Genomic DNA, 26,268 nt, shown 5'->3' with positions numbered 1-26,268 from the left:
GAAGAACAGAGGGATAACAGGGTAGACAAACACACACACACACTCACACACACACACTTGCACACACACACACACGCACACACACACACACACACACACACACACACACAGTGTGCTTATGTAGGGAGAAGACATAGCCAATACAAACAAGAGACTCCAGTTCACTCCAGGCTTCATGAGTGTCTGGATGCATCCCTCTCAGACCCTCAAAAATGTATCCTTTAAGTTACTGGAATACTCAGCAAGAAAAGCACAGGAACTTTGACACTGGAAGGAGACTCAAAATTCACCAAATACCTCCTAACCAAAGATGCTGTTCGGAAAAGAAATTATGACTAATCCAGGGTTGAAGTTGGGTTAATGGAAGACCCAGAACACAAAGCTCAGGGAGGGAAAGGTTAGAAGCTATGTCACTGGGTCCACACCCAAGCCACTTTCCACACGCTGACTCCTGTCCCTGTGGACGTCGACTTTTATCCATGCTTCGGGTGCACTTGCCAACCCCAGTCACCCAGACCAGTGTGAGATTCTGCTCACTCTCTCTCGTTGTATGACTTACATCATGTGTTAATAATTCTCTATTTTCTAGGATCGTGTTTAAGTGAGGAATCTGTGACAGTTGCCCTCTGGTTTCCATTCTGCTTTTTTCCTTGCACGGCCCTCAAGTCTAGCTACACACCTCTAAGACACTGTGTCGGAGTGGAGCCAGGTGACAACAGATCCGTAATACATCCCTGTGCTTACTTAAAGAAGGCCCTGACTTTGAAGTTCCTGTCTCCCTTCTGATGAAGTCAAATGACAGATTAAATAGGCCCAGAGGAGTACAGGGTGTGTGGTATGCTGGCATGATAAAATAATGCAACGAAGAGTCCAGAACCCTAAGCGAGCCTACAAACCTGGGCTCTAAGCAGCTGTACTGGGACAAACCTACCTCCTATTTAAGATTCTACTTCTTTTAGGGTCTCACTTACGCTATTTATCTACCTACCTAACACAACGTCCTCTGCAGTGACGGCCACCAGAAATTAGGGTTTAAATTAATCTTTTCTGTTTGCTAAAAAGATTATATAGCTATTCAACAGCATAACATCTTCTCAAATGGTAATTAAAATCCAGATTCATAAACACAATTTAAGCAAAGACTAGAGTAAGGGAAACAAAAGCAAGATGTGGTGATAGAATAAGTGTATGCGGGTGAGCGGGTGTGCAGGCATGTGAATATACTAGCGTGTAGTCATGTATGTGTGTGTGCATGTGTGCATGAGTGCATGCATGCGGGCCTGTGGGCATGTCTGTATGCATCAGCGGGCATGTGGGTATGCTGGCATACAGTCATGTGGGTGTGTGAGCATGCGGGCATACAGAAAGGTAAGGGATACAAGAAAAGCTCAGGCTGGATTCCTGAAAGTCACCTTCACCTTACTTTTCATCTGGTCTTCCACTCTGTCACATAAAACACAGTGAAGATGGCATGTCCAAGGCCAGTCCAGATCCTCTTCATCTCCTAACAGACATCCCTCACATCCTGTTACAACTAGCCTAGATAGATGGTGCTTGAGATTGATATGCACCATGTTAGTGGCAGGGATGACACTGGCCAGCTTCAGCTACCTGACCTGCCCCAAGTCCCTTTCCCTGTACAAGCCAAGAATAGGAACAGCATTCAAGAGATGAGCATGGAGGCAATACACTATGTACCCTCTCAGGGACAATACCTTGTGTGGCTATTGCAGCAGCATCCTTCCCTGTGGTCCATAGCCTGGGAGGGTACAGACGAGAAACACATGTGTGCTCTTTCTCACCATAGGTCAAGGCCTTGCTCATAACTTCAAGAGTCTCCACAAACTAAAACTAAAACTTCTCTTTTGCCTAGGGCTAATGTGGAAGCAGAAGAAAATGCATTTTAAACTAATTTTCAGAAAACTATATTCATCATTTTTAACTTCCCATCTGGAACTACTTCACACACACACACACACACACACACACACACACACACACACACACACACACACCACTGACAGAGTTTGCCTCCATCTCTATGTTTAAGTACTACATGGATGCAGAACAGAATAAACTCAAGTAACCCTGTCTCCTTTGTAAAGGCCACCAGTGTAAGACTTTCTCTTTCTACCAGAGAATGCCTGCTTGAAGTTTCTTTCAAGATACTATTGCTACAAGAGTGCAAATTCTCTTTCTTAGACCATACTCAACCATCACAATAAATACATTATAGTTAAACTTCTGAGCAAATTACTTACATATGTGTGGTGAAGGAAATCTATTCTTATGGCTGAGCTAAGACATAGGGTAGAATTGAAGACAAAACCTTCTGTTCAGTAGAAAATAAAACTCAAAGCTGGGCAGAACTGCTGGCCAGGAAATGTTTGGTTTAACCCAAGCAAGTGAATTCAAGATCTCTCGGCCTTGGCTTCCAAGCTCAGATATAGAAATGCCTAACACAAAACATCATCAGGCAGATCAGAAGGTGTAGTGGGCAGAAAGTGGAATAGCACCATGCCTGGTGCTCTCCCATAAAGACCGGCCAAACTCGTCATAGCCCTGCTCCCCAGACCTCCCTACAGTAAGCTAGACATTAGCTTTGTATATCAATCCACAAACAACCCTCATCCTGTTCTTTAACCTTTTCTGTATTCCCCAATCCTTTCAGTCATGGGTATTGCTCTCCTGGATAAGATAAAAGAGAGATTTACAAAGTTGACCCATGGTCTCTAGGAAGAAGCTCTTGTGTCTCTTCCACCTGCCTTCATCTCCCTCCCTACCTTCCCAAATCAAATGTCAAGGGATTATAGCACCTAACAGTTCCTTGTTGATAAAACAATAAGAAAATTTGCCACGATGATGACTACTTCTGTTGGTGTTTAAAGTCCACTCTACCAGCAAACAAGTACTTGAGAGACTTCAAGTTATAACTAGAAACTACAGATCAGTTGTGGGTTTTGATTTTTTGGTTTGGTTTGGTTTGGTTTTGTTTTGTTTTGTTTTTTGAGATGAGGTCTTACTGTGTACAGGTTGACCTCAAACTCCCAGTAATCTTATAGTCCAGACTCCTGAGTTGTCCTTCTTTCACTACAGATTGATTAGACAGTCATTCTTGATATATGTTGAGTCAATATTCTAAAATCTTTGGTTACTGTCTGTGTATGTTAGAGTGTGTAAGTATTCCACCATCAGAACAATCACTTCATAGTGGGCACACGGTCTATTAAAAACAGCTCCAGACATCATTCTTCTATAGATAGACACTGACATACTCACTTGCAGACATGAAAGGATTTGAGTACAGTGGTGCAGATAGTAAACAGAATCTGACCTTCCTTGGCACCATTGCCCATGACTTTATTATGCTAAAGATGGAGGGTGTTTGGGCATACAGCAAGGATCTTTGTCAACTGTCACCTTTAAGATCTGAATTCAACTAGGCATGAAATCCCTAACTACTAGTGGTAAACAAGTCACATGTATGTTACATGTATTAGCCATGCAATGTGAGGAAACTCCAGAGTGTCCACATCTTTCAACGCTTGAGAAAACCAAATCTGTAAAATAGAAACGCAGCAAAGCCCCTCTCCGTTATCCAAGCTCTCAGCCCTGTCCCCACCCCTTCTTCTTTTTCTTTTTAAGATGAAGTCTCTATGTATCCCAGAATGCTCTTGAACTCAAACTCCTTCTGCCCCAGCCTCCAGAGTAATGGGGTTACAGACATGCACCACAGCACTGGGCTCAGTCCCATCATCTGAACTGATCTCTCTCAATCTAAAATCTTCCATCACATAAGGGTGAGAAAAGTTCTCCTACTCCAAGCTGGAAATGAGGCTTAGAATTGCATGTTCTTAGTCCTGCTGTCTCCCCACAAGCTCCACCCAGCTCCCCAATGCTGTCAATATTCTAGATATTATTTTAACAATAGCTTCAAAGATCATTAAGTTGGTGAACATCTGTGCCTAGGGAACTGTAGGCAGCATCTGTAAGAGGGTGGGACAGGGGTCAGTGAACATATCCAGGCTATTAAAAGAGGTGAGAATTCACAGAGGCACTTAGAGGGGCTTCTAAGAGTCACTAAAGGTGATCAAAGCCTTTTCTCCCTCAATAAGACCTTAATTGTGCTGAGAGTTGCCATAGTTAAGCAGTGGGTAGCAAATAAAATGCCCTGGCTCTCTTTCCAAAGTGAAGCAAGGAAACTGTGAAACTGGGTTTCAACAAGAGTGATTTTCAAACTAGTGCCAGGAAAGTTACCAGAATATGAGTCCCAGAGGTGATGCCAACACAGATGCCAACAGTATCCACCACACATCCACTGATGCCCTTAGCATCACTGGGTTAGGTGGGAAGCAGGGTTGGAGAAATGGAGGTGTGCATACAGGGTACATGTGAGCACATGGTTCATGAGTCCTGACCTAACAAGCTGAGAGAGGCACAGCCCTGACTAGAACTCACATGGTTCGGTTTGAATCTTGCTATATAGCCCCCAACTGGCTGCAATCTCACAATACTCCTGCCGCAGCTACTAAAACGATGGGATGGCTGTGTGTACCACAGCCTAGGTAGGGGATCAGGTTGGAGTAAGAACATTTGACCTTGGGACCTGCCATCATTTATGTCTTAGATAACTCCCAAAGGCACTTGGGTGACAGTGTGGTGTTACTGGAAGTTGGTGATATATTTAAGAGGAAGGCAGAGTAGAAAGAAGTTGGATGACAGGGTACAGGCTGTTAAGGATATTGGAACCTTGGTCTCTTCCTCTGTTTCTCCTCTCCAGCTCAGGTGAACTGGATCCCTCTGCCCCATCCTCCCTCTGTGATGCATTGTACTATGACAAGTCCACACAGGGTCAAACAGCCATGGACTGAACCTTTGAAACAATGAGCCACAATAAATATTTTCTGCTTTTAGCTTGTGCCTTAGATATTTTGTTGCAATAACAGAAGCCTCCCTAACATGGAGTCCCTTTCTCAAGCCTTCTTCAAGTTCACATTGCCGGGACACAATGCACACACATCAGGCTCCACAGAGCTGGCTTTCATGATAGAACTGGTAGTGTCTCCCAGGAGATTAGGTGTGATGATATGCTCCTCCAGGCTTCCTTAGCATTCTGTTCACATTGAGATAACCCTCTTTACCAGTTTCTCTGTACCTGACTGCAGCTGTGCTGAAGGTACAGAATCTGAGTTAGTTATATTTGCTTGCCAGGGCTCAATGTCATTCCTAGCATATAGTTCAAAAAGTGTTGAATGAATACATGACCATGTGAAAGGAGGGGAATGAAAAATGGCAAATGAGTAAGAAAATGAGAGTGGGAAAAGAAGGAAGAAGGGATGGATGGATGGCAGCCAAGTTTTCCTAAACATATTTCCCACGCTCTGGGTTAGGCTTTCAAGTATCCTTCTCCATCCTTGCTTGCTGTCCTGTTCCCTCAAGACTCCTTTCAATGTACCATCTGAATAATCTGGCAAACTAATATTTGCTAAGAGATTAGTGAGTCTGAGGGCAGGTTAATTCCTCAGTAAACTTTAAACAGATATAGAAAAGCCTCTAATTTATTTGATAATCCACTATTAAGTCCTACAAAAAAAGCCAAGAACATGGTCTAGTTAAGATTGGTCAGAGCCCTGGTAACCACAATAAAAGGCACCAGAACACCTCAACATGCTAGTTCGTGTTTATTTTTCAAATTTCAACAAGCAGTAGTTTAAAGGTGTAGTTCTGGGGTTGCCCTCTTCTCTAGCTCCATACCTGTGTACTGAACCAAACTAGCAAGTCCTAAGGGGTCCAGTAGCTATGTGGGAAGAGTAGGTCTGAAACACGTACATCCACTCCTAGCATACAGAAAAAATATGCATCCTAGGATAGTTAGAAACATGGCCCAAGACATATGTACATGACTGTCATTGCAATAACAAAAGGTTGGATATGCCTGGTCTGGGGAAACACTCATCTGAGTCAGCCCCACTCTGCAGTAGAATGCCTTAGTGGATTTTCACTACCCTCAACATGTGGTTGATATATCACCACATCAAATGTAACCCTTCCACTTGTCACATGTTCATGTTCCATAATCCAACCTCAACCTCTTTCTGACAGCAGACTCTTCAGAGACAGTGTTAGCTAACATTGTAGTGGCCACATACCTGTAATCCCTGCACATATGACACCAAGCCAGGAGGCATGAACAGAAGTTCTGGGGCAAGGAGTAGTGGGGAGCTGTGTTCAAGATTCTACAGGCCAATTGGCTGAACTTGATGACCATAAAAAGCTAAAATGTGGCAGACCAGAAACGCATTATCCTGGGCTATTTTTAAGTTCTTTGAAAGCCCAACTATCCCTATATCAGATGAGAAGAATCAATCAGATTAATAATCATGGGCTTGGTTAGAAAAGATCATAGCATAATATTTGTGCGGTTACCAAAACCTTTATAAAATGTATTCTTAGCAAGCCATTAGCTTCCATCAATTCAGAAACAGAGTGTTACCAGATAGTATTTGAGGCCAGTAACAAATAATTTCCCACTTCACCAAAAACCACTTGCCTAATGTGCCCATCAATGTGTTTGAATGGTTTTTTTTTAATTTTTAACTTCTTTGTTCTGTCACTATAAGAACTTCAAGAGACATGTTGGAGGTGATATTTGGGTCATTGAAGTTGGTATTCCAAGTCATGCTCACTCATATTTAGCTCTGGAATAAAACCTTATTCTATTTGAGGTGAGAGCTGTATCTTTGCATCAATGGGGACTATCCTGGGCTACACAGTGACACAATATTTCATGTTATTTACTTATGTGAAATTCTAGTCTGCTCCTCCATATCCTTTAGGATCAACCCAAACAGATTCAAACCTCAAGAAGCCTCTGGCTGTTCAAACTTGCTCATATTTTACCATGGCACTGAGTGCCTTCTATCTATATCAAAAAATGCATTTGTTGAAAATTATTTATTTAATTTAAAACACCTAAATTACTAAGATAAAAACCCAAAAGGACCCAGACCAAACCTGCCATATTCTCATTATCTAACACATATTAGCAAAACATGAACACTGAATTAGTTCCAAGTTCTAATAAGCCATCTGGTCTACCTCCTTCGTGTTACAGAACAAACTGAAGAAAGGAAATCCAATGACAGGAACAAATTCACTATGGTTACAGCCAAGAATTAGAAGGCAGCTCTGTTAGTGACCAATACCAAAGTTCTCCCTATACTTTACCTAGTTCTGTCTGATGGCCCTTAACTCCCACTTTCACAAGTTCTGCATTTAAATATGATTCGTTCTAGATATGAGCTACTATTTAGATGATCAGGTGTCCAAATATCCCCATTCTCTGTGAAGATGAACTAGAAAGACTGTAATCTCTTTATCTTCTGGCTGTGCTTCAATTCTTATTTGGGCACCACAGAGTTAGGTAAACCATTAATGTGCAGGAGTGCTAACTACCCCCATTGCTCTGTTCTGTCCTTAGAGAAAGAAGTGCTGCATGTCAGTGTCCCTTCAGTGTAACTGCTGAAATGGCCTTCTTTCCCCAGTGAGGAAACATCCCAAATGATAGCAAACTTCCCTCCAGTGGTGTCATTTTCAATGAAGCTTGCCTGTGTCATTTGCAGTTAGGGGTTCATTGGTCAGAAGTGTTTTCTAGAGATGTGTGCATTTGAAACCATTAGAGACATCTTTGAAGCCGCCAGCCAGCCCAGAAGTTTAATCCACTATATTAGCTGTAATGATGGTAGGCAGCTGCTGAAAGACACAGACAACAGGAAATCAAGAAAACCAAGACGCTATTGATACACTCACATGAGGCTTCAACAAGACTCATACACACCCTAGTGCTGAACTTAATATAATCAACAGTATTCATAATCTGCAGATTACTAAAAACACCCACCTGAGATGTCTAAGGAGCTGAAAAAAATATAGAAGTTTCTGTGTGTGTCTCCACTGTAAATTTCTATATTGAAATTCTAGTATCCTTTCTATATTGAGAGTCGGGGGTAGGAGTAGAGCAGTGATCATTTTCCTTGGGGTAACTTCTGGGATCATTTCTCAGCTGGGGAGCTGCATATAAAAATCCCAGACAATGGTGAGCTCCTTCTGTCAGAAGGCACTGAGTAGTGTAGACACTCATCTCTGTCTGCAATCAGGGTCATCAAAAAGTAAAGTGGGGCTTAAAAAGCAAGAAAACAGTATGAGCTTGCTTCTCAGGGTCATCCTAAAGGATCCCAGATTGGCACCCATTCATCTAACAGAGATAGCTGTCATGTTTGCCACGAGGTCCCTGTCTGAAAGCAGACACCTCCAGTAGTAAAGTACAAATTATGGACTTTGATCCCCACTTGCCCATTAGAGCAGAGCACTAAGTTTGCTCTTTCTTTTCTACATCTCCAAATGTTTCCACATGAAGAGATGAGAAATCGAATCGAATCCTGAGGTTCCTTCTTTATCCACCTCTAAATGGGATCTTAGGAATTTCTATGATTACTTTGCCTTTTATCCAGCCTGCAGTATGACTCATCTGCAAGCACAAATTACCTCGCTCAAGTATTCTTAGGAGAAATAATTAGCCACACGCCCCTCCTTCCATACACTCCTGCATGCCTCGGGAGGCCCGAATGCCTGACATAAATCATTTAGTCCTGAGCCCTTGCACACACCTTTCCCACTGGATTCCATAATTGGCAAAGTAGTTGCCAACTGGGTTTAAAGTGATTTGAAATTGTTTTCCATCCAGTCTTGCTGATAGCAAAAGGTTTCCCCTTTACCTCAAGCGTGAGTTACAGTAACATGATTGAATGTAACCAGTTATTCAGCTCAAGCTGTGATTCTGATACAGTATAGACAATATGAATTCCCCCGAGCTCCGTGAGGCCATCTCAATGGTCCGTTTAAGTCCAATTCAATTAGACTCACTATGGTTCTTAGACTTTCTTACGTAGGTTTGCAGCAGCCCTCGGGGTTGAATGTGAGGTTGGTATTCATCTAGGACTTTTAAATTAGGTCTCAGGTGTCATCATTCTAAATGAATTATTACAGTGGTGTGTTCACACTGCTGTAGTTGAAGTTATGTTAGCAGCTCCTCTCAACCGTTTTAATCCACTGTGGAACGAAACTTGTCATGTAAGGTCCCTGCCAGAGAGTGACTTTTTCCTTGCAATCCAGTTTTTAAAATAATTGGCCTACTACATAAACACTGTGATATGCATTCGTTTTTATAAAGGGAAGGCCACCTCCCTTTATGTTTGATCTTTTGTTTGTAGGTTTGAATGCATTGAAAGAATAGCTCTCTTAGTAGTGATTTTATACATATACATACATGTATATGTATATGTGTATACATTATATATATTTATATATATATATTTATATATATGATGTATATGAGGAGACCTAAAGAAAATGTGTATAGGTTGGTGGGCTCTTTTGTCAAAAAAATTCCATTGTATGCCTCTATAATCACTCTTTCTAGAGATTCAACTAGTGTTTCCCCCTTTCTTTAATTTCCCAGGTTTCCTATGAGCCTCAGCCATGACCTGAGCAAGCGTATGGGAACATCATTCGGTACAGAGCTGTTTCCAACATATTAAAAAGTTCATGCCTATTTTCCCATGCTGCCTAACTAGCTGTAGCTCCAAGCATAGCAGCAGTGGCACCCACATTCTTGCAGAGGGATCAGTCAGCCTGACACAGAAAGCACCCTCTCCGTGTGTCATAAATAACAAATCACATGCTGGGGAGAAAATAAAATAATTACAGGACCTCTTTTTCTTTATTCAGGAAATTCTGACACTGTGGCAATGTTCCAATCTCTCCCTCAAACCAAGGGGTGGCTGCAATCAACCTTACTAGGAAAATGCATGCAAAAATGGATTTAAAACAAAAGAGCCATAAAACTCAGAACAATGCAACAACAGGTGAGCAGATTAAATGGGGCACTAATTGAGCAGTATATAAATCAGAAACACCAAGTGTGAGCATATCCAAGGTTGATTATTGTTACCAATGAAAAAGAAACCTGAAGGCACAGATGGGTTGATCTTTCCCTAAGCTCTCTCCGTGATTATTCATGTGATGTTTGTCTATTAAGCACACGAAGCAGGTGATATTTTGCACATACAGGAACAATTTGATTGACATGCTCTAACTGAGAAGTCCAAGCCCACCAACTACTCAGGAAAACTGGGGTGTGCGGAGAAAATAGTCCTCTATTCCAGCACAAAGCCATGTTTATTTTAGTTGTAGGCATGAATTCCTAAGCAAATGGTCACAACCCTACTCATTTTCCTACTTGATACATGCTGAGCAAGTTGGATAAGGCTTATGCTCCAATTGCTGAAAGTGACCAAACCACAGAGTTCAGGAGGATACTTCCCAATTTCAGTGTTGAAAACTGAGAGTGCTGATGTGGGAAGATATCCTAGCTGTTCCCCTTTTGTCTTTTGTTTTTTTGTTTTATATATATATATATATATATGGTGTGCTTGATATTAGTACTGTCCTTTATCACTCTCCATTTTACTAACTGAGGTAGGATCTTTTGCTGAACCCAGAGCTCGCCAAATCCTGGTAGCCTACCTCCCCTGGGGGACCCTGTCTCCACCTCCTGAGTGCTGGAATTAGAGGTGGGCCACACGTGAGCCTAGCTTTTATGTGGGTGCTGCTTACTCTGATCCTTATGCACCAGTAGCAATCAATCTGTCTACTGATTCATTTCCCAACCCCTCCTCAATCCATGGTTTAAGCAATTGCATAGTTGAAGGGTGAGGTTTGCCTAGCCACTCTTCAACCTACTTGAATGTTAGTCTTCTCTGGTAACAGATAGATTTGAACTAATTTCACCTTAGCCTTCTCCTTGCTGTTCTCATTTCATGAAACTATCTTCTCCAGATATTTAAAATTGATTTCTCCTCAGTATGGGTTGATACTACATGATAAAAACACGATGTAAAACAAATGACTGATTCAGGATGGTGGTGAGAAAAAGGAACAACGCAGACTACTTGGTGACACAGGACACTGACCTCACCTCTCACCACTTGTGTTTCCATGGTTTGGAATCTGCTTGTGAAACTGAGCTGCCAGCTCACACCAAGAACTTGGAAGCAGAGTTAAGCCCTGGATCTCTAGTTCTGGCGTTGCGGAAGACTACATGTCTTAGAACTGAAGGAAGCTATTGAAAACATGTAGCAAGTGGTCTTCTGCTTTTTACATTGTAGCAAAGTAAATACAAACCAAGTTACACTTGCAGCCATGTTTAAGTGCATCTTCCGAGGCTTCGGTACAGTCTCTTTGTTACACTACTACATGTCTACAGGACACTTTTTGTGTAGTGTACCTATGGGTGAGAAAGTGTGTGTGTCTGTGTGTGTGTGTCTGTGTGTGTACACATGTACACAGAAGCACCCTTACACACTTGTGCTCTTGTAACCAGAGGTCAGCATCTCATATCTGACCATGCTGGCTGGCCAGGCTACTCCTTGGATCCTTCTGTCCATACCCACTTCTCCCAGCTATACCCACTTCTCCCAGCTCTGCGATTATAGGCACATACTGACGTGCCCAGCTTTTATGTGAGTGTTCAAGATCCAAACTCAGGCCCTCATGTTTGCTCAACAAGCCATTTACCCACTCTACCATCTCCCTGTCCTTTCATCTTTCTAAGCTGAAACTATATCCACTAAGCAATAAACCCCCTCAAGATCTCCTGACACCAACACTGTATTTTCTGCTCTGTAAATTTGACTACTCTAGGCAGCTCGTGCACACAGAACCACAAAATAATGGTCCTTCAGGGACGAGCTTATTCCCTTAGCATATTCTTGTCAGGGTTCGTTCGTGTCATAGCATATGTCAGAATGTCCTTCCTTCTTAGAGCTGGAGAATATTCGGTGATTGATTCGTACCTTGTTTCCTTTCTCTTTTCACGCTGTGGACACATGTTGCTTTCACCTTTTTGCTAATCTGAGGCATGGCGCTTTGACCATGAGGGTGTGAGTACCTGCTCTAGTCCTTGTTTATAGTTCTTTGGACAATATGCTCAGATCATATGGTATTTCGACTTTTAATTTTTTGAAAAACTATCATTTGACTTCCCATCACAACAGCACCATTTTCCATTTCTGCCAACAGTACATGAGGGCTCTCATTTCTCCACATCCTCACCAACAGGTGTAATTTGCTGGAGGCTTTTTAATTAGCCATTCTAGTGGGTGTGGAGTGTGTCTCCTTGTGGTTTTGATTGACATTTCCCTAGTGATCAGTGGTGTGTAGCACCCTTTCATATGCTTATTAGATCTTTGGAGAAATGTCTATGCAAACCCACTTTTGAATCATATTGCTTGCCTTTTAATTGTTAAGTTATAGGAATTATTAATATATTCTGAATATCAATTACTTTTAGATATTTGGTTTGCAAATATTTTCTCCTATTCCCTGTGTTGGCTTTTAAACTCTATTGATAGTGTCCTTGGGTACACAAAATTTTAATTTTGCTGTAAAGACATGTGCGTGTGTGTGTGTGTGTGTGTGTGTGTGTGTGTGTGTGTTTATCTGAGGATCAAACTCAGGGCCTTATGTAGATTAGGAATGCAGTCTCTCCTAGTGAGTAACATCCCCACGCCCCACAGCTGGTTGTCCCAGAGAACAGGGCAGTCAATCACAGGTCTCAGGTCTCCAAGCTCGGAGCACCATTCAACAGCAGGCAACCAGCTCACCAGTCCCAGCCTTGAGTTTTAAAAATGATCGAGAATAAAGGCAAGTTAAATACATTTTCCAAAATAAAAATAGAAAGTGAAATTCTAGACCAGGTCTTTCAGAAGGAAAGACAATTATCCCAGCATAGGATCTGGGATGTTGGACACAAGCCCAGGGGAGGAGAGAGTCATTAGGTGCAGAACACAATGAGAGAAGGTAACCTGGAAGCTGGAAACAAGACAAAACCATCAACATCAATAGCATCAAAGTCAGAATGAGGCAACCCTCTTTGTCTTAGTCTTCTGAGATTTTGGATGTCCTGACCAGACACCAAATACTGGCAAGTTACATTTGTTAAAATTCTAGGGGAAACAAGAAGTTCTGTCAAAATTCCTGTGGGGTAGGGGAGAAATGACAATGAAAATTTCACCCACCTGCAGAAGACCAAGCAGGAAACATGGGTATCAAGGTAATGTAAAGTCTTCATAACATAGGAGCCCCCATGATGGAAGACACAGAGAACGGGAACATTGTTTTATGTATGAGGTTAATGAAAAGTGCAAACAAGTACAAGTCTGAATTGTAGTGCCCAGAAGGAGGAAAAAAAGCAGCCACCACCATGTCGAAGATTATACAAGACTGATTAGAGCCAAATCATCTTGAACTCTCTGAAGCAATTTGTGCCCACTTCTATACCCTGTACCTGTGCCCAGCACACAAAACTTGTGAGGATGCCATAACTCAGCAGATCGATTGCTTTGGCCAACCCCAAACTAAGAACATCATCAGAGAGCATCTGAAACCTAGAGCCAAGATCCTGAGCTTTGCTGTAAGCGCCTACATGTGATCCAGCTGTCATCACAAGCCCATGTCTTTACCTCAGAAGTAGCTTCCTTTCCAGAGAGAAGCCATTCATACCTTTCCATGGGGAAGTTAAGACTTCTGCGCTCCTGCACTCCTGCATGTACTAAAACACACTAAGTGTGGAAATTAAAAAAAAAAAAAAGGCAACTTCTGATAACCAGTAAGAGGAGCACGGTGTCTCTCTTTGGGATGTCTCCTCTCCATTCTGGGATCAGCATAATGTCATAGATACACCATGTTCCCAAGACAGTTTACAAAGACATGAGCCAACACTGACACACTAGACTTATAAATAAAATCAGACTTTACAAGTCTATCCCCTACATGCACTTGTACTGGGACACAGTTTAAAACTCCTTATCAGAGGATTAAAATTCATGTTGGAATGCTTCAATAAAATTCTAAAACCAGTACTTCATATGCTAATGAAAACTTACTTATAAATTTAATCTGTACAGAAAGTCATGCCACCTACAGAAATCTATACAAAACTACAATATGATGTATCAAAAAGTAAAAATTAGCACATCGAAGAATTGTTTGTGATTTCTTTTTGTTAAGAAGCCTTTTGGGGAGTGTGGGCACAAGATGGTTCAGCAGGCAAGGGTGCTTACAACCAAGCCTTATGGATGAGCTAAGTTCTATCCCTGAGACCTACAGGGTAGAGTGGGCTAGCACTCCAGCAAGCTGTCTGTTGACCTCTACAAGGGCATTGCAGCCCATATGCACGCACACACATAAAATAATGTAAAAAGTATTTTAAGTATCTATGTATGTTATTAGACTCATCTTTAAATGTGCAGAAAAATCTGAGTGTATGGGAGGCCCTTTGTGATTTTGTGACCTTTGTGACCTTTGTGACCTTTTTCTAGTTTGAGTTTATTTGTACAATAAGCACACATTTATTTTATATGAAAATACAACAAATGCTGCAAAGTGCATCCAGAGAGTTTATGTCACTCTAAAAGATAGGAAAAACAGAAAAGAATGAAAACCACTGAGAAGAATCAAGTTAAGTTGGTGTGGGGAAGGGAGGTGAGAAGAGGGAAGAAAGAGAGAGAGAAAGAGAGAGAGAGAGAGAGAGAGAGAGAGAGAGAGAGAGAAGGGGAGCAAAGGACAAAGGGACAGATTAATTTAAGAGGAAAATATAAGCAAAAGAGTAGTTAAGACAGAAATATTAAAAGATAAAACAAAGGAGGGGAAGGGGATGGGGAAATGCTGCAATTACTAATTACATTATAATCTCAAGAAATGAGAGAAGAAAGGGAAATAAGAAAGGATAGCCAATGTGACACACAAGGTTACCTAAACATTCCTCGAGACACCCAGTTTACACAGACATTCTCTGAGTTAAACTTTTCTGTTAGAATACAGCTTTATTTACTCATTGCTTTGTTTCTTTAATGTCTGCTGGTTTCTTGCCAAAGCTCTAGATTTCTCTGCAGCTAATTAAGACCCTTGTCTGGATCTGGACCCTGGAGGTAAAGGTCAGAACGGCTGGTGGGGGCTCTCAGCATTTCTAACTGTAATTCTTTGAGCTTCTAAAGCTTAACTCCTCAATTACAAATCTGAAAAATGGTGCTGCTCTTTCTGAACACAACCCCCGTGTTTAAATCTCTGTCCATTTAACCCCTCATTAACTCATTGGAGCTTTTCGCCTGTATTTGCATGTTCATTTCGCTTGACTCTGGTATTTTCCAGGAATAATGTCTTGGGGGAACTGCCTTCCTGTCTCTCCAGTGACTAGTTAACATCAGGACCCCATCTTCTAAACTGCCACAGCCTTTCAGCATGAAAAGGCCTGAGAGGAAGGTGTTAATCAGAGCAACACCTAAAACAATTGGACTCTGAGAGGTGGCTAGGTTTCTGAGGTAGAAGCTGGCTGAAAAGACCCATTGGCACCCAGACGTTTTAAAAAAAAAAAGTTGTGGAACCCTAACCAGGAAAACTAACAGGAAGTGGGGTAATAAGTTATATAAATTCTCCTGCCTACCAATGTGTGTGTTAAGAGGGCAATCAAAGAACACAGAGGTCCCCCTTTGTACTGCTTAATTTACAGCAGAGTACCAAAACACATTCTTTAACAGCTTGGGGGAGATTCGATCACATGAGTAGTTAAGTTCTCAAAGGAAACTAATACTGTGGTGAACTTTATTAAATGGCCTAAATTATTACAGCCCCAATCACTTTATTCTTAGTTAATTAAAAAAAATCATCTTATCACCAAGTGAGGGTACTCTCAAAGGCTACTGGTCAAGTTTAAAGCTCACTAAGCTACTTAGTATTTTGTTTCAAGAGGCTGGGACTAGAGCATCAGACCGTCTACATACTTCAAGCTGCATGGGTGCTCACTCCTCCTCTCTGTGAACTGTCTCTGCAAGAATGGCTTCACACATGGCAAAAGGGACAGCCATCTACCCTCGTGATGACAAGCCATCCCTGAGACACTTCAGATGGGTGTAGGAGACGCTCCAGCTCCCCTGACATTATTTTTATAGGACTTTCCTAGTACACAGAGTTCGGACATGGCTTATTTTGGTGTTTGTAAACATCATGCTGGGCCCTGTTCTCTGCATATGGAATTCCACTCAAGCAACCCAGTCAACTGAAACAATGTACTGATTTCTGTCAAGTTAAAACAAAAAGAAAAAAGATGGGGGTGGGGGTTCTATTTGCAACCTGAGTCTGACATACGATGTACACTGTAGGGCCTGGCAGCAGTGGTTAAATAAGCTGTAAAATGTGCTTCTGGTAAATAAACTTTCAGTTCTGTCTGCAGTAAACATTTTAGATGAGAGAGAGAAATGATAGCTCAAGGCTCAGTGTTTGGTAAGAACGATGCTTGCCGGGGGGCAGTGCTGCTGTTTAAACAGCACCACTGCAGTAATTAGGTGAGTGAAAGAAAATTGACTGTGTGGTGTTTTAATCTACACATTGTGTATATTTTTTTTAAATCTACACACTGTGCATTCGTATATAAAGCTGGGCTGCTTTAAACATTGAGGAGATTTGTGTAAACTCTCAGCAAGAATGACAAGAGGAGATATCTTTACTCAGATGAGAGAGGTATTGTCTCCCTGTTAATCTTAATTTTATTGCTCTGCTCTGAACGTAAACATTTATGTGATGAAGGCATTGAAAAGCCCCATTTGTTCAAAATGCTTTTCAGGTGTACGGTTATGTGACTGCACCACACACCAGATCGACCCATAGGCCACAGACAGTGTCAGTTATTCATCTACTACCATACCTCTGTCTGTATCCCTGAACTATAAAAGAATCTAGCAAATTATAAAAATCAATCAGGCTCTGAGATGGCACAGTGGGTAAAGCTGCTTGTGGTCAAGCCTGATGACCTGAGTCCACACCCCAGGACCCACCCAGGAGAAGGAGAAAATAAATACCTCCAGTAGTGCTCTGTAACAAGAACACACAAAACAAGAATTTAAAATACAAATTAAAATTCATAGTTAGCTATTCATCCACACTAAATTTTTATCCTTGCAAATTGAGTCTCTGTACCTCACACAACTTAACTGCTACAATTTCCATCTAGAATGTTCTATGAAAACTCATGCACTACAGAGCTGGTCGTCAGCTTGGTTCTTAGTGAGAACACTTAAGAAGGGTTTCTCTGGCCAGTGGGATGGTTCAGCCAACAGCAGTACTTGCCACACAAGCTTAACCATCCGGATTTGGTCCTGGAGACCACAGTAAAAGGAGAGGAGTCCTAAAAGCCATGTTCTGGCTTCCACACACACGTACATGTACATGTGTATACATACACATTGTCATCATTGTCGTTAACATTATCCCCACCATCATCACCCTCCCCACCATCGCCACCACCACGATCACCACTACCACTGCCACCACCATCATCATCATCATATGTTTTAAAAACAAGAAAGACGACACCTGCGGATCCTGGCCCGCAGCAGCTCTCTGCTCCCAGACCCCGTGAGAGAGAGACCTCACCGCCTGGTCAGGTGGGCACTCCTGAGGCTGCAGAGCAGAAGAGACCACCAACACTGCTCACCCCTGCCCACATCCCTGGCCCAAGAGGAAACTGTATAAGGCCTCTGGGCTCCCGTGGGGGAGGGCCCAGGAGCGGCAGGACCCCTGCCTGAGACACCGCCGGAACCTGAAGGAAACAGATCGGATAAACAGTTCTCTGCACCCAAATCCCATGGGAGGGAGAGCTAAACCTTCAGGGAGGCAGACAAGCCTGGGAAACCAGAAGAGACTGCTCTCTGCACACACATCTCGGACGCCAGAGGAAAAAGCCAAAGACCATCTGGAACCCTGGTGCACTGAAGCTCCCGGAAGGGGCGGCACAGGTCTTCCTGGTTGCTGCCGCTGCAGAGAGCCCATGGGCAGCACCCCACGAGCGAACTTGAGCCTCGGGACCACAGGTAAGACCAACTTTTCTGCTGCAAGAAAGCTGCCTAGTGAACTCAAGACACAGGCCCACAGGAACAGCTGAAGACCTGTAGAGAGGAAAAACTACACGCCCGAAAGCAGAACACTCTGTCCCCATAACTGACTGAAAGAGAGGAAAACAGGTCTACAGCACTCCTGACACACAGGCTTATAGGACAGTCTAGCCACTGTCAGAAATAGCAGAACAAAGTAACACTAGAGATAATCTGATGGCGAGAGGCAAGCCCAGGAACCCAAGCAACAGAAACCAAGACTACATGGCACCATCGGAGCCCAATTCTCCCATCAAAACAAACATGGAATATCCAAACACACCAGAAAAGCAAGATCTAGTTTCAAAATCATTTTTGATCATGATGCTGGAGGACTTCAAGAAAGACATGAAGAACTCCCTTAGAGAACAAGTAGAAGCCTACAGAGAGGAATCGCAAAAATGCCGGAAAGAATTCCAGGAAAACATAAATAAACAAGTAGAAGCCCATAGAGAGGAGACACAAAAATCCCTGAAAGAATTCCAGGAAAACATAAATAAACAAGTAGAAGCCCATAGAGAGGAGACACAAAAATCCCTGAAAGAATTCCAGGAAAACACAATCAAACAGTTGAAGGAATTAAAAATGAAAATAGAAGCAATCAAGAAAGAACACATGGAAACAACCCTGGATATAGAAAACCAAAAGAAGAGACAAGGAGCTGTAGATACAAGCTTCACCAACAGAATACAAGAGATGGAAGAGAGAATCTCAGGAGCAGAAGATTCCATAGAAATCATTGACTCAACTGTCAAAGATAATGTAAAGCGGAAAAAGCTACTGGTCCAAAACATACAGGAAATCTAGGACTCAATGAGAAGATCAAACCTAAGGATAATAGGTTTAGAAGAGAGTGAAGACTCCCAGCTCAAAGGACCAGTAAATATCTTCAACAAAATCATAGAAGAAAACTTCCCTAACCTAAAAAAAGAGATACCCATAGACATACAAGAAGCCTACAGAACTCCAAATAGATTGGTCACATAATTGTCAAAACACCAAACGCACAAAATAAAGAAAGAATATTAAAAGCAGTAAGGGAAAAAGGTCAAGTAACATATAAAGGCAGACCTATCAGAATCACACCAGACTTCTCGCCAGAAACTATGAAGGCCAGAAGATCCTGGACTGATGTCATACAGAACCTAAGAGAACACAAATGCCAGCCCAGGTTACTGTATCCAGCAAAACTCTCAATTAACATTGATGGAGAAACCAAGATATTCCATGACAAAACCAAATTTACACAATATCTTTCTACAAATCCAGCACTACAAAGGATAATAAATGGTAAAGCCCAACATAAGGAGGCAAGCTATACCCTAGAAGAAGCAAGAAACTAATCGTCTTGGCAACAAAACAAAGAGAATGAAAGCACACAAACATAACCTCACATCCAAATATGAATATAACGGGAAGCAATAATCACTATTCCTTAATATCTCTCAATATCAATGGCCTCAACTCCCCAATAAAAAGACATAGATTAACAAACTGGATACGCAACGAGGACCCTGCATTCTGCTGCCTACAGGAAACACACCTCAGAGACAAAGACAGACACTACCTCAGAGTGAAAGGCTGGAAAACAACTTTCCAAGCAAATGGTCAGAAGAAGCAAGCTGGAGTAGCCATTCTAATATCAAATAAAATCAATTTCCAACTAAAAGTCATCAAAAAAGATAAGGAAGGACACTTCATATTCATCAAAGGAAAAATGCACCAAGATGAACTCTCAATCCTAAATATCTATGCCCCAAATACAAGGGCACCTACATACATAAAAGAAACCTTACTAAAGCTCAAAGCACACATTGCACCTCACACAATAATAGTGGGAGATTTCAACACCCCACTCTCATCAATGGACAGATCATGGAAACAGAAATTAAACAGTGATATCGACAGACTAAGAGAAGTCATGAGCCAAATGGACTTAACGGATATTTATAGAACATTCTATCCTAAAGCAAAAGGATATACCTTCTTCTCAGCTCCTCATGGTACTTTCTCCAAAATTGACCATATAATTGGTCAAAAAACGGGCCTCAACAGGTACAGAAAGATAGAAATAATCCCATGCGTGCTATCGGACCACCACGGCCTAAAACTGGTCTTCAATAACAATCAAGGAAGAATGCCCACATATACGTGGAAATTGAACAATGCTCTACTCAATGATAACCTGGTCAAGGAAGAAATAAAGAAAGAAATTAAAAACTTTTTAGAATTTAATGAAAATGAAGGTACAACATACCCAAACTCATGGGACACAATGAAAGCTGTGCTAAGAGGAAAACTCATAGCGCTGAGTGCCTGCAGAAAGAAACAGGAAAGAGCATATGTCAGCAGCTTGACAGCACACCTAAAAGCTCTAGAACAAAAAGAAGCAAATACACCCAGGAGGAGTAGAAGACAGGAAATAATCAAACTCAGAGCTGAAATCAACCAAGTAGAAACAAAAAGGACCATAGAAAGAATCAACAGAACCAAAAGTTGGTTCTTTGAGAAAATCAACAAGATAGATAAACCCTTAGCCAGACTAACGAGAGGACACAGAGAGTGCGTCCAAATTAACAAAATCAGAAATGAAAAGGGAGACATAACTACAGATTCAGAGGAAATTCAAAAAATCATCAGATCTTACTATAAAAACCTATATTCAACAAAACTTGAAAATCTTCAGGAAATGGACAATTTCCTAGACAGATACCAGGTATCGAAGTTAAATCAGGAACAGATAAACCAGTTAAACAACCCCATAACTCCTAAGGAAATAGAAGCAGTCATTAAAGGTCTCCCAACCAAAAAGAGCCCAGGTCCAGACGGGTTTAGTGCAGAATTCTATCAAACCTTCATAGAAGACCTCATACCAATATTATCCAAACTATTCCACAAAATTGAAACAGATGGAGCCCTACCGAATTCCTTCTACGAAGCCACAATTACTCTTATACCTAAACCACACAAAGACACAACAAAGAAAGAGAACTTCAAACCAATTTCCCTTATGAATATCGACGCAAAAATACTCAATAAAATTCTGGCAAACCGAATTCAAGAGCACATCAAAACAATCATCCACCATGATCAAGTAGGCTTCATCCCAGGCATGCAGGGATGGTTTAATATACGGAAAACCATCAACGTGATCCACTATATAAACAAACTGAAAGAACAGAACCACATGATCATTTCATTAGATGCTGAGAAAGCATTTGACAAAATTCAACACCCCTTCATGATAAAAGTCCTGGAAAGAATAGGAATTCAAGGCCCATACCTAAACATAGTAAAAGCCATATACAGCAAACCAGTTGCTAACATTAAACTAAATGGAGAGAAACTTGAAGCAATCCCACTAAAATCAGGGACTAGACAAGGCTGCCCACTCTCTCCCTACTTATTCAATATAGTTCTTGAAGTTCTAGCCAGAGCAATCAGACAACAAAAGGAGATCAAGGGGATACAGATCGGAAAAGAAGAGGTCAAAATATCACTATTTGCAGATGACATGATAGTATATTTAAGTGATCCCAAAAGTTCCACCAGAGAACTACTAAAGCTGATAAACAACTTCAGCAAAGTGGCTGGGTATAAAATTAACTCAAATAAATCAGTTGCCTTCCTCTATACAAAAGAGAAACAAGCCGAGAAAGAAATTAGGGAAATGACACCCTTCATAATAGACCCAAATAATATAAAGTACCTCGGTGTAACTTTAACCAAGCAAGTAAAAGATCTGTACAATAAGAACTTCAAGACACTGAGGAAAGAAATTGAAGAAGACCTCAGAAGATGGAAAGATCTCACATGCTCATGGATTGGCAGGATTAATATAGTAAAAATGGCCATTTTACCAAAAGCAATCTACAGATTCAATGCAATCCCCATCAAAATACCAATCCAATTCTTCAAAGAGTTAGACAGAACAATTTGCAAATTCATCTGGAATAACAAAAAACCCAGGATAGCTAAAGCTATCCTCAACAATAAAAGGACTTCAGGGGGAATCACTATCCCTGAACTCAAGCAGTATTACAGAGCAATAGTGATAAAAACTGCATGGTATTGGTACAGATACAGACAGATAGACCAATGGGATACAATTGAAGACCCAGAAATGAACCCACACACCTATGGTCACTTGATTTTTGACAAAGGAGCCAAAACCATCCAATGGAAAAAAGATAGCATTTTCAGCAAATGGTGCTGGTTCAACTGGAGGTCAACATGTAGAAGAATGCAGATCGATCCATCCTTATCACCCTGTACAAAGCTTAAGTCCAAGTGGATCAAGGACCTCCACATCAAACCAGACACACTCAAACTAATAGAAGAAAAACTAGGGAAGCATCTGGAACACATGGGCACTGGAAAAAATTTCCTGAACAAAACACCAATGGCTTATGCTCTAAGATCAAGAATCGACAAATGGGATCTCATAAAACTGCAAAGCTTCTGTAAGGCAAAGGACACTGTGGTTAGGACAAAACGGCAACCAACAGATTGGGAAAAGATCTTTACCAATCCTACAACAGATAGAGGCCTTATATCCAAAATATACAAAGAACTCAAGAAGTTAGACCACAGGGAAACAAATAACCCTATTAAAAAATGGGGTTCAGAGCTAAACAAAGAATTCACAGCTGAGGAATGCCGAATGGCTGAGAAACACCTAAAGAAATGTTCAACATCTTTAGTCATAAGGGAAATGCAAATCAAAACAACCCTGAGATTTCACCTCACACCAGTGAGAATGGCTAAGATCAAAAACTCAGGTGACAGCAGATGCTGGCGAGGATGTGGAGAAAGAGGAACACTCCTCCATTGTTGGTGGGATTGCAGACTGGTAAAACCATTCTGGAAATCAGTCTGGAGGTTCCTCAGAAAATTGGACATTGAACTGCCTGAGGATCCAGCTATACCTCTCTTGGGCATATACCCAAAAGATGCCTCAACATATAAAAGAGACACGTGCTCCACTATGTTCATCGCAGCCTTATTTATAATAGCCAGAAACTGGAAAGAACCCAGATGCCCTTCAACAGAGGAATGGATACAGAAAATGTGGTACATCTACACAATGGAATATTACTCAGCTATCAAAAACAACGAGTTTATGAAATTCGTAGGCAAATGGTTGGAACTGGAAAATATCATCCTGAGTGAGCTAACCCAATCACAGAAAGACATACATGGTATGCACTCATTGATAAGTGGCTATTAGCCCAAATGCTTGAATTACCCTAGATCCCTAGAACAAACGAAACTCAAGACGGATGATGAAAATGTGAATGCTTCACTCCTTCTTTAAATGAGGAAAAAGAATACCCTTGGCAGGGAAGGGAGAGGCAAAGATTAAAACAGAGACTGAAGGAACACCCATTCAGAGCCTGCCCCACATGTGGCCCATACATATACAGCCACCCAATTAGACAAGATGGATGAAGCAAAGAAGTGCAGACCGACAGGAGCCGGATGTAGATCGCTCCTGAGAGACACAGCCAGAATACAGCAAATACAGAGGCGAATGCCAGCAGCAAACCACTGAACTGAGAATAGGTCCCCCGTTGAAGGAATCAGAGAAAGAACTGGAAGAGCTTGAAGGGGCTCGAGACCCCAAAAGTACAACAATGTCAAGCAACCAGAGCTTCCAGGGACTAAGCCACTACCTAAAGACTATACATGGACTGACCCTGGACTCTGACCCCATAGGTAGCAATGAATATCCTAGTAAGAGCACCAGTGGAAGGGGAAGCCCTGGGTCCTGCTAAGACTGAACCCCCAGTGAACTAGACTATGGGGGGAGGGCGGCAATGGGGGGAGGGTTGGGAGGGGAACACCCATAAGGAAGGGGAGGGGGGAGGGGGATGTTTGCCTGGAAACCGGGAAAGGGAATAACAGTTGAATTGTATATAAGAAATACTCAAGTTAAAAAAAAAAAAAAGAAAGAAAGACTTCCTAACCAACCATGGTCCAAAGCCTACAAACTGTAAGTCAAAAATAACCATTTCTTCTTTCTAAGTTAATGATCTCAGGTGTTTTCTTGTTGGAACAAACCTGACAGCACACTAATATGTATTAGTCTGGGCTTTCGAGTCTGCTCAGTGCACTCCTCTGTGAAGAACTGAGAGAATGAATGCAAACTAAAAGAGTGTTTATTTGGTTGGCGTGCATGATAGAATATGAATAATCCAACCGTGGCTGTCTTCATATCGGAGAGGCTGAGAGCCCTGTAGCTGTTCAGTCCATGGGACAAGATGTTCAAGTCTAGTGCTGAGACCTAGAGGATTTCTGGAGAGTTACTGGCCTTCAGTCTACACTGGAAGGCTAAAGAAGATGGAAACAGCAGCAGCAGTAGCATCAACAGCAACTGGGTAGATCCACTAACCCACAAGAGATGCAGGCAAACAGACAAAAGCCTTAGGAAATATCTAGAGAGACCTTCTCAGAGGCAGTTGTCTTAGATGATTCCAGACCCAGTCAAGGTGCCAACCAAGATTAGCCATTTCCCTGAACTGTCTCTAAATGCCTGGCTTCTGAAACAGGCAAAGTATTTCTTCATGTCTCATGCCAGACAAATAAAAGATTTTCAAGAATAATTACTATGGGGCTGGAACGATGGCTCACTGGTGAGGAGCACTTGCTATTCAACCAGAGGACCCAAGTATGGTTCCTAGAAACCACATGTAATGTCCTCTCCTGGCCTCAGCAGAAACCTGTGCACTAGTGGCATACACAAACACGCACATATACACAGACATTAAATAAAAATTTAAAAATAAAAAAGGATGCTTACTATGTGAGCAAAGAGCTTGGTCTGATGACTAGCTCTTCTGGGCCTCTCTGAAACCGGCACTCACAATGTTTCTGTCCGCTCTACAATAGCAGCTAGCATTTTGGAACCCAATATAAAATGGCTACGTACCCTGTATGTAATGTATCCCATTTCATCTACAGCAGAACCCTTGAAGGTTTGACATAAGGATTCCCATTGTCTTCCTTCCACAAAGGGGAAAGTGAAGTTAAGAAACACTTAAGGAATTTGCCTGAGGTTGCACAGCCAGAGAGAGGCCCAGCCAAGAGCTAAATCTGCATCTGTTAGACTCCAGAGGTAGCACTGCCTTGTCAGGCATTGCATAGGAATTATGATCCAGAGATGAACCCAAGGAAAAAGCTAGGTGCCCAAGCTTGAGTAACACATAGGATCTTTGCTGCCTCTGAGTGACTTGGGGCTGTGAAAACTCAAGGATTCCTTCCTTCTGACCTTTGCCTTCACTGACTGATTGCAAGCACCTGGGATCCTCTGCTAGGGCATCTAAGTGAGAGAAGCCTTGTGGTGGGAGTGATCCTCCATCCTGTGTGAGCCGGAGTCCATGCATGAGTTACACAGAAGGTGTAGAAGTAGGCAAGGAATGCTCTGGGTAGAGCTTCCTCTTGGTTTTAAAAGGCAAAGCTTTCCAAGTCCCAATGTGCAGTCACACACTGGAAATAAACACAAATAGACACAAAACCACATTTGATGATGAGACTACACTGACATAATCCCATGCTTGCCTGGAGGACCACAGGATGAGTGGGGGTTCTGCATGTAGCCAAGGAGAAGTCTAGAATGTTGGCAAGATTTGAGAGAGGCCAAACTCCACAGTCTGCTCTAGGAGCTGACCCTTCTCCCGCACCCCATGAGCCCTGACAATGGGGCTAAGTTTTTGTGTCACAGAAATTCTCATCATTCTAGGTGTAGAAACAAAGGAAAGGCACACTGTCCCTGGCCAGCCCGTGGGTGACTGGCACTGTGTGCCCATACTCTCCCTGTTGCCTGAGTCGGACCATGCCTGTGGTCACTCCTAGGTAAGATGGATTTCATTTCCTGGTTGATCTGCTTATTTACAGTCCAGCCTTGTTTCCAGAAGCTCTGGGTTGTCCAAAATGCAAATCATACAAAGCCAGACGATTCAGAATGCAGAGACAGACCTACAGAGGCTCCAGCAGCCTGGTGTGCCGCGAGCCTGATAGCCTATCTATGGAGCAACAGTGCCATCCAGTGGGCACTTGAGTCATACGCGGATGAGCTTTGTTGTTGCCTCAAGAAAGTCGTCTTTGGAAGGCTGGAATGGTGAACCTCGAGAAAAGTCTGAAGCAGGATGTGGTGTCTCACACCTGTAATGTCTGCATTAAGGGGCCGAGTCAGGGAGATGATTACGAGATTGAGGACAGCTTGGGC

At 42.1% G+C, this 26,268-nt stretch overlaps 1 protein-coding gene across 1 annotated transcript in view; it reads right to left on the bottom strand.

The window, feature by feature from the left end:
* Positions 1–1,847, bottom strand: part of LOC147999660 (uncharacterized) — a 45,439-nt gene extending 43,592 nt beyond the window's left edge. The window contains exon 1 of the mRNA XM_087593655.1: positions 1,716–1,847. Coding sequence (XP_087449781.1) covers positions 1,716–1,786 — 71 coding nt within the window. The 5' untranslated portion in view covers positions 1,787–1,847. The remainder of the gene's footprint in view (positions 1–1,715) is intronic.
* Between the last annotated feature and the right edge of the window lie 24,421 nt (positions 1,848–26,268).

This window comes from Rattus norvegicus, chromosome 18 (genome assembly GCF_021556685.1).
Source record: "Rattus norvegicus strain SHRSP/BbbUtx chromosome 18, alternate assembly SHRSP_T2T, whole genome shotgun sequence".
Taxonomy (NCBI): domain Eukaryota; kingdom Metazoa; phylum Chordata; class Mammalia; order Rodentia; family Muridae; genus Rattus; species Rattus norvegicus.
This window is presented reverse-complemented; position numbering and strand designations above follow the sequence as displayed.